The 9,574-nt window shown below is 46.2% G+C and overlaps 1 protein-coding gene across 1 annotated transcript in view; it reads left to right on the top strand.

The window, feature by feature from the left end:
• Window positions 1-6,104, top strand: part of tjap1 (tight junction associated protein 1 (peripheral)) — a 14,733-nt gene extending 8,629 nt beyond the window's left edge. Inside the window, exons 2-6 of the mRNA XM_008298317.1 lie at window positions 814-843; window positions 2,133-2,240; window positions 2,672-2,755; window positions 2,906-3,577; window positions 3,700-6,104. Of these exons, the coding sequence (XP_008296539.1) occupies window positions 814-843; window positions 2,133-2,240; window positions 2,672-2,755; window positions 2,906-3,577; window positions 3,700-4,356 (1,551 nt within the window). The 3' untranslated portion in view covers window positions 4,357-6,104. The remainder of the gene's footprint in view (window positions 1-813; window positions 844-2,132; window positions 2,241-2,671; window positions 2,756-2,905; window positions 3,578-3,699) is intronic.
• Window positions 6,105-9,574: the final 3,470 nt, after the last annotated feature.

Genomic DNA, 9,574 nt, shown 5'->3' with positions numbered 1-9,574 from the left:
TGTGTGTGTGTGTGTCTCTGATCAATATGTTTCTGTTTTCAGTTTGTGTGTGTTCATTAATAACGAGTGTGTGGCTCATTGATCGCTGTCAGCCGATAGCTGATTGATTTCTAAATGAAAACACGCTGCTCATTGGTTACTGGGGAAACACTGATTGGCACGTTTTCAGCAAAATGAAATTAAAGGACATTAAATCATGTTACTGTGGGTTTGATTTCCTAAAGACATGAACATGAAGGTGGACTTCAGCGTCTTCAGCAGAACGCTGTGAATAACAAAATATGACTTTTTATGAAAACATGTTCCGCCACAACTTCTCCAGTAAAATTTAACTTGGTGAAATATTACAGCCTTGTTCAACAAAAGTACAATTTATTAGAACTTTTCTATCAAACTACTCAGACTAAACAAAATATTACAACTTATTGTGAGCAAAATGATTTTTAAACAGAATATAAGTCCTCATTTCTGTGAAGATTTATTACAGCTGCTCTAGAAAACCGTTGGCCCCTAACAAATAGTACTTTTTAGCAAAATATTAAAGCTTTTTAAATGAAATAACCGTAACACTTTGTCTAGTGAAATGCTGCCACTTTTAAACAAAATACTAAAACTCATGACTTTTTGTTTATTTGTTCTTAAGTTTAGGATTAAAATGAGACTTTTAAACCGAGGACGAGCTGTGATGAAACCAGAAGATTGGTGTTTGTCTGATTGTGGTTCTTCATCTCTTCTTTCTTTTTTCTCCTCTTTTCTCACGCTGCTCTCTGACGGATTCACCTTCATCACTTCATCACTTCATCACTTCATCAGGCTGCCGTCAGTCAAACATGGGTTCATGCAGTTGCGTTTCATTCATTCATCCTCCTCAGTTTCTTCTTCTCTGTTTTCTGTTTGAGCACCAAGTCCTCACATTTAGTCTAAGAGTCTTACAGCTGATTGTCTTCAGACGCGTCGTTCTTCTCCACCAGTTTACAGAAACATGTCCGAACATCAACACTTCAGTGAGACCACAAGTCTTTTTACTAAATGTGTAAAAATGTCACTGCACATACAAGCTGAGTGTAGTTTTGTTATCTTCACTTTGCTCTGACGTTTGTAATGTTTGATTCAGAACTTTTCTCATGGAAACCTTTTGCCTGTTGTGCTGATTTTCCTGGTGGAGAATTTTCACAGAATGACGACTCGGCTCAGCTGCACATGAACGATCCTGTTAGACGCTCTGGACTTGGTGTTTGAACTCTGTCATTCCGGCTGATGGTTGCAGGTTTCTGTTTTTGTGCTCGTAGAGAAAAGTGTGAATGAAAAGGTTAAAAGTACAACTGATCGCTCGGTTACAGATCAGGACTCAAATAGAGACAAGAACCTGAAAACTCCTGAAACTGAAACCAGAGAGCAAGTTCAGCTCAGCATTCAGGGATGAGGTTTAAAATCTAAAAGTATCTGCAGATACTGTCTCCCAGAACATCACAGCTTCTCTGGGGTGAAATCTCAGGTTATCTGCAATAGTATGACCGGTTTTCCACAGAAATGGAGTTTTCTAGCAGTAGAAGGTCCTGATCTGTGATGAGCGACGAGTTACTAATGTTTCTGTAACGCTAACTTTAGCATTAGCCGCTAGCTTTTTTTAGCCCGTGAAGAAACTTGATTATTGATCATATTTCAGCTTTGACGCTTCGATCAAGATCTTATCAGATCTTATTGATCTCCTCACAGCAGCAGCTACACCACCACATCCCATATTGCATCTGTGAAGTGCTGCTAGTTCCAGCAGCATTCAAATGATCTGGGAAACCTTAAACACCGGCAGCTCAGTTTAGATATGAAGTGTCAGAGACATGAAGTAGTCGTCTTCAGGCTCCAGGTTAGCGTTGCAAAAAGAAAGATTTTAGTGAATAATGATCAGTTTCTTGACCAGCTTCGTTTTTATTCTAATGTCAGAAGACACCGAACTGTACAGAAAAATACAAATATGGCATCTACATGTAAAGCTTTGGGTTCTAACATGTAATTTGAAGTTTATTCCCACATTATCTGAATGTAGTTTCTCACTGAAGACCGCCTCCTGCCCCTAACTGGCTGCCTCAGCCATGACGGACAGTTCTAACGTCATGTCTTTGCACCGCCCACAGCTACGGAAGGTGGAGAGGGACAAGAAGACGATGGACCAGGAGATTGTGGAGCTCACCAACAAACTGCTGGACGCTAAAAACACCATCGACCGGCTGGAGGAGCTGAACGTGAGAAAAACACAGTTCTATGTGGAACCTTGAGCTAGTGAAGCTGGATTCAGTGTTTACAGCGAGTTCATCACACATCAGAGCTGTTCAACAGTAAACTCAAGTCAGTTCATGGAAACCCCAGTTCGGACGGGTTTCCAGTCTGCCAGGTTTAACCACATTACACTCACTAATGAAACAGGATTCACTGCTTTAACTGAGCTCTGAGGTTTCATTCACATTTTATTTCACTTGAATCACATGCTTTGTATATTTACCAGTTATTTAAAGACATCGCCTGAAACTTTTCTCGTATTTCATGTGATTTTTCTGATGCGTTTCTTCAGGTTTCTCTTGTACGCATGTTTGAATCAGTTTGATGCTCCGATCCACATAAGAACCACCCGATCACTAATCAACCGATCACTAATCAATGAACTGTGTGTGTTCAGGAGCGGTACAGACAGGACTGCAACCTGGCAGTGCAGCTGCTCAAATGCAACAAGTCGCATTTCAGGAACCACAAGTTCGCTGACGTAAGTGTGTGTGTGTGTGTGTGTGTGTGTGTGTGTGTGTGTGTGTGTGTGTGTGTGTGTGTGTGTGTGTGTGTGTGTGTGGATGAGGACACACGGTTCGATCAGTGAGGGTCCTCACTAAGATACAAACCTTCGTGTGTGTTGTTGCAGTTGCCGTCGGAGCTGCAGGACATGTTGAACAAACACATGAAGAGCAGCCTACCTGAGCGAGGCTCCGCCCCCCAGGACCCGGACACGCTCAGTCTGACGCCCGCCGATGTCGTACCGACCTCCGTCATCGCTCGCGTCTTGGAGAAACCCGAGCCCCTGGTGCTGAACTCGGCCCAGTCCAGCAGCTGCGGCCGACCCGTCGCCGAAGACGTCTTCGTGCACGTGGACATGACTGGTTCGGCGAGCGGTGCCGAGGGCCGCGCTGGTCGAGAGAACGGTGGCCGCGAAGCATCGCAGCAGAACGGCTCGTGTCGCAGTCAGAGCAGCCTGGACGAAGAGGGGGGCGGAGCCTCATCCTTCGAGAAGCTGAACCCGTACCCGGCTCCGCCCCCGCCTCACCCCCTCTACCCTGGGCGCAAGGTCATTGAGTTCTCGTCCGATGACAAAGTCAAGATCCCCAAAAACTCCCCGCTGCCCAACTGCACCTACGCCACGCGGCAGGCGATATCGCTGAGCCTGGTGCAGAACGACGACGAGCGGCTGGCGCCCGGGAGCCCCGCCCCCTCTTCCTCCTCTGGGGGCGGAGCCACCCAGCGCACTCCGCCATCGCAGCGTGACGCAGCCAGCGAGCCACTGTCCAGCCAGTCTAGCCCGTTCAGCAGCCCGCCACAGGTAAGCCCCGCCCACCGCACAGCTTCCAGTCTCACAGCCAATCAGGGCTCAGGTCCTGTGTGAGGTCACAGTGTCGCATTTCACATGTCGCTGTTGAATGATGCTTAACCCCGCCTCCGCAGGCGCCCAGCGTCATGGCGAGCTCCGGCAGTTCGGAGGAGGACCTGCTCGCCAACTGGCAGCGCATGTTCGTGGAGAAGATGGCGCCGGCGTGCGACGGCTCGCTGGTGCATCGCACGTCCTTCAGCAGCCAAACGGCACAGGAGCTGCAGCGCCGGAGGCCAGCGGCGGGGGGCGGGGCCTCCTCCTCGGACCACCACCGGGCCGCATACTCAGACGGCGAGGAGGGCTCGTCGGCGCGGAGCTGGACACCGAGCCGTGGCTCAAGCCTCGACACCGACACCGACACAGAGCCGCGGCCTGGCAGGAGGGGGCGCTATGACGACGCCTCCCCCGAGGAAGGGGAGGGGCTGCTGATGAACCTCGAGGATGACGGTGGCAGCGGCGACACTGCGGTCACCGTGGTAACAGGCCCAGCCAGCACCCGCAGGAAGGACGAGGAAGACGAGGAGGACGAGAGCTCCACCGAGGAGAGAGACGTCCTCCCCCACGACCTGCCCGTCATCTCGCCCCGCCTCCTCGACTTTGACCCCGCCCTCAACGCCGCCGCGGCCATGCCGCAGCGTCCGCAGAAGAGCCCGAAGAGGATGGGCGTGCATCACCTGCACCGCAAGGACAGCCTGACGCGAGCGCAGGAGCACGGCACGCTGCTCGACTGACACGTCTCCATGGCAACGGACCTGTCCGTCACTGAGCGACAGGCCACGCCCATCCAGGATATAGCCATACTCTAACGTATGCTGCGCAGCCTCATCTGTGTGTGTGTGTGTGTGTGTGTGTGTGTGTGTGTGTGTGTGTGTGAGAGAGAGGGAAGAGAGCGACAAATCACATGGTGTCCATATACTTTTGACATTGTAGTGCACGCTGAGTGCACGTTTACATACCAGTATGAATACATGTCCAAAAGTATGTGGACAGCAGAGTTAAATCAACGTAATCAGTGTTAAAATCAGTATGAACCTTCAGTGAGTCAATCAATCAGCTCTAATGATGTTGATCAGCTAGTTGATTAGTCTCTGTATCAGTGATTTAAATTTCAGTTGGTGTTTAACTTTTACACAAACAGAAACATTTATTTTTATGTCCTAAAATTAGGTTCTGACAGTGTTTTTACAGAAAATCTGAAAATTATTCAAAATGCAAACAAAAAAAAACTCCATAATGCAAACTACACACTCAGACTGCTGTGTCAGAATCAGAGAAAACTGAACCTACTATTTAAATTAATACATAAAATGTGGATGTTAGATTAAAAAAAACAAAAAAACAAAAAAAAAAAAACAGAAATGCAGAAACAGTTTGTGTGGTAGCAGTGATCAGGTGTCCACATATTTACATCTACCTGTATGCGCCTTGTTCAGGTGTCTGCATACCAACGTAGCGTACATGTCCAAGAGTATAACGACCCCTCATAAGAAGACAACACATTGGTTAGTAGGAACTAAAATTAGAATAAATAAATAACCCCTGTGTGTGTGTTTGTGTGTGTGTGTGTGTGTGTGCTTGTGTGTGGTTGTTTTTCTCACAGTCGAAAAAAAGAAACTTACACAAACTGAAAACTTTACGGACGTCTTTGCCTTCTTTCCTGGCCAGGAGCTTTTATTTGGATGGTCAGACTTTTATTTTGACATGTTATTTAGTCAGCTGATTGGTTTGCCCTTTGACCCCCTCCCCCCACTGTGACTGTACCTGTGGGGGCGGGGCCGGGGGAGGAGCTTTTCCACACCTGGAATGTAACGTTTTTGTTGTTTTTGTTGTTTTGTTTTGTTGTTGTGAAATCTGAGTGTTGATCCGTTATTACAGGATAATATTATTATTGTTTAGTTTCATTGATTTGTTGTTTTTCTGATCACTTTGTGTTTTTATGTTCTTGTCTACGGAGGCCTGTAGGTGCCACAAACGGAGCAATTATCACCTTTGATCATTTGGTCTCTGTTCAAAGTTTGAAAAATGTAAATCTGTTGCCTGCACAATGATCAGAAACAGATGCAGCGCCGCGGCTGCAGCGCCCCCTGCTGCACCGGAGCAGCTCTCGGTTTGTGGCACCTCCGAGCCTCCACACGGTGGCGCTCAGTCTCTTCTTCTCTGACGTCGTAGATCGAATGTCGGCTCGTTGCCTCCTCACAGCTCTCTGATTGTGACTCAACAAGGATCAGTAATGGAGTCATTGATCCACTGACTGACTGACTGATTGAAAATCGATCAGTGCTTGACGGTTTAGTTCCTCTTCGCACCGGACAGTTTGTTTCCAGGAAGAAGTTTCCCAGTCGTGTTTTCACAGGAGGTGTCCGAGTATTGACCAGCGTGACGCGCTGATGCTCGACTGTGTTGAAAGTCTTGATCACTGAATGTCTTCTGGTTTCATTCAGAGTTTAGATTAAAGCTTCAGTCTGAAGCTGCAACAGATGATTTCTTTCTGATTGTTGGCCGCGGTTTTTATTTGATCAGTCGATCATTGATCACTGGTTTTGTCTCGATGTTTTGTCCAGAAACCAAAGACTTTCAGTTCACCACAAATCAAAACTGAATTCATAAACATTTTACACTTTTCTGTGAAGAGTAAAGCGATCGGCTGATCGACTAAATGATTGATCAGTTCATCTGTTTAATCAGCCGAAGAAACTGAACACGAAGCAGAAACACGCAAAGCAACCTGCTCAGAAACCAGAGAGAACCGTTCAGAACCCCATTCAGAACCTTTCCTTCCCTCCTGCTGCTTTCATGCAGCCAGACCGGCTGAAGACGTGAAGCTGTCACAGTTCATGATGGGATGCAGAGTCCTGATCAGCGTGTCTTTGAGCACACACCGTTTGTGTGGAGCTTTTCCTACCACATGGTCGTCCTCAGCAGCTGTTCACGGGATGTTCAGGTGACTTCCTGTCTGCAGGTGTAAATTAAACATGGCGGTTGGCTCCTTTAAGAGCTCCGAGCTGCTCAAACATTTAGAACCTTTTCTTCCTCCTGCAGCGGCTGAAAATCCCACGCTGATGCAGACACTCGAACTCACCGCTGCTCCTGTTTCAGCTGCTGTTAAATTATTCACTTTTTTCCGTCTCAGTAATACTTCACACAGTCTGAATGTGTGCTGGTTCTTATGTCTTTGTGAGGACTCTGGACAGCTTGAAGGTCTCACCTGGTTCAGGATTTAGGTTCCCGTCCAGGTGGTTCATGTGACCGATGGTCCTCACAAAGACACAGACGCCTGATTTGGAAATGTTTGTCTTTGTGAGGACAGGTATCAGTTTGAGACCATGTGGAGACGTTCCTGCCTTGTGGGGACCCTGAGTCTGGTCCTCACTTCATATTCAGGTCAGACAGGTAGTTCATCATGTGACTGATGGTCCTCACAAAGACAGAAAGACCACAGTGTGTGAATGTGTGTTAAATATTTGATCTGAGTCATCAGATGTTCAGGAAGAGAGACGAGTGTGTGTGTTAGCGTGTGCTAGCGTGTCGTACTGCGGGTATAAATAGCTGCTACATCTGGACTCGTGCATCTTTAATGTTTCTCCTTCATGAATATAATTGTGGTCGTCTGAGCCTCCATCACTGCTCCTCTTTTCTCCTTCATCCTGTTCATCTTTATTCTTCTTTATTTCTTCTTCATGTCTCTTTGTCTTTCTGGTTTCCTCCTCTTCCTCCACCACCTTTTCTTCTTCTTCTCCTCCCTCAGATGTTTGATTCATTCTGTTTTCTGCTGTCTGACTGTGGAAGACCATGTGGTGAAGTTGAAAGCTCCTGAACTCTGCAGGTTTCTGGATCTAAACTCATGTATTGATAAGTTATTGCTCTTTACTAGTCACTTTAATTATTACCAGTTTATTGGTAGTCTGATTACAGCAACTGTTGGCAGATCAGCTGTTAGTTACAACAATCAAAGAACTGTTTATCAGAGTTGTTCTGATCTGATATCATAGTTTAGAATCGGGCCAATCGGTACCTTTTGTAACTGGTCTGTGTCGAACATCAGTCCGATTCTTAGTGTACGTCTGCTGTTGCACTGGTGTCTGAAATGGAGTCAGTGTGTATCCGGACACTAATGTATTTGTTTCCTTATTACTTTACATTAATTATGAATTACGTTACACTAATTGAACAGTTTTAATTTGTTTTACTCTGTTGTGTCTAAAATTCCAAAGACTCCTGATCTGGTCCACAGTCTGTTCTGTTCCTTCTGTCACTGTGATTCAGGAACTCTGTTCATCACCTGTAGTTGGAGGTCATCAACCTCCATATTGGTCTCTGTCATGGTCCCGTTGTTGCTAAACTCCCACAATGCTCTCTGCTGCCAACATGAACTGTAGTCTGAGTGACGCCTCCTCTGGTCTCTACAGGATTAAACAATTAAACAGTAAGAGGCTCCACCTGGTGGAACAACCAGGTACTGCAGCTGATCTATGATACATTTACTGACATCATGGAGAGAACACAGGTTTTCTCCATCTGCTGGAGCCTCAGAACATCCACCATCTAACTCTACATCTACCCTCTACCACAACATCCTACCCTCTAACTCTACATCTACCCTCTACCACAACATCTACCCTCTAACTCTACATCTACCCTCTAACTCTACATCTACCCTCTAACTCTACATCTACCCTCTAACACAACATCTACCCTCTAACCCTACATCTACCCTCTGACTCTACATCTACCCTCTAACTCTACATCTACCCTCTAACACAACATCTACCCTCTAACCCTACATCTAGACAGGGTTCTGCTGGAGCTTAACAACAAGGTTTGTCAGGGCAATGGTATCGGATTGGGCCTCAGTATCAGCAGATACTGAATATTAAATGATGTATATCTGATGGGGACGTCCCTACTTCTTTTTCTTTGTTAGCAGCCTCCCTTTCAGATTAAAAGCTGTGGTTCTCTGCTGATCTGAGGTCAGTTAAATGCACTCTGCCTCCTGTTTAAAACACTGTGTCCCAGCATGCATCACTGTAAAGTCTGGAGTCTGAATGTGACACTAAAGTAGAAAACTCAGACGTCGAATAAGTTTTCTGACTGCACATTTATCTCAAGCGCATCCTGAGTTATTCAGCAGTTTGTTTCTGGACACTAAACTCTGAGACAAATAATTCTGATTTGGATTCATGTCGACATGAGACACGTGTGTTTTCTTTTTCACGCCAACATTCGTGTCTGAAGAAAGACTCAGAATGTGATCTCAGTCTAAGAGTCGAATGTTCCATGTTTGGATGAGTTTGAATGAAACATGCAGGACTCTGCATCACCGCCTCAAATTAAAAATCCAGATGTTTGTTTTTTTTTTGATGAAAAAGCAAACGTTTGTATCTCATCTCGTCTGATTAACGTTAAAGATTTGAGATTGTTTGCTTCGGGGTTGGAAACAGGAACCACATCAGTCGTAGTTGCGACTCTGAACGTTCACAGAACTGAAGCTGAGGATCATCGCCGCCGCCAGGAGGGCGGAGCCTCCTCATGGTAGGCTCACCTGAGGATGAACGTACTGTGGAACGCTAACAAACCTGTTTCAGCGTGATGTTCAGGTGATTGTAGCCCCACCTCCCCGCTCTCCACCCACAGGTGCTGCCGGCCGCGGTTTGTTTCATCGCAGAGAAAAAGACTGTTAAACTCTACTAATGATTTTATTTTCTCAATTTGTAAACCGATGTATATTTTAAAACAAATAAAGTATTTTAAACTTAGCTCCGCCTTTTGTGTTACATCAGAAAACTGGTTGAGCTCAGGTGTCTCTGAGGCCCCGCCCACACTCACCTGGGCTTACTGTGTTATACCTCAGGCTACTAATGGTACCGTTTTTAATTAGGGTCCGAGCACACCAGTGCAAGGACCCTATTGTAACCGTTGTGATTATTATTAGGGTCCGAGCACCAAAGGGTG

Source organism: Stegastes partitus, unplaced genomic scaffold (genome assembly GCF_000690725.1).
Source record: "Stegastes partitus isolate 25-593 unplaced genomic scaffold, Stegastes_partitus-1.0.2 Scaffold1304, whole genome shotgun sequence".
NCBI lineage: Eukaryota > Metazoa > Chordata > Actinopteri > Pomacentridae > Stegastes > Stegastes partitus.
The sequence above is the reverse complement of the archived record's forward strand: the minus strand, read 5'-3'. Positions and strand labels throughout refer to the sequence as shown.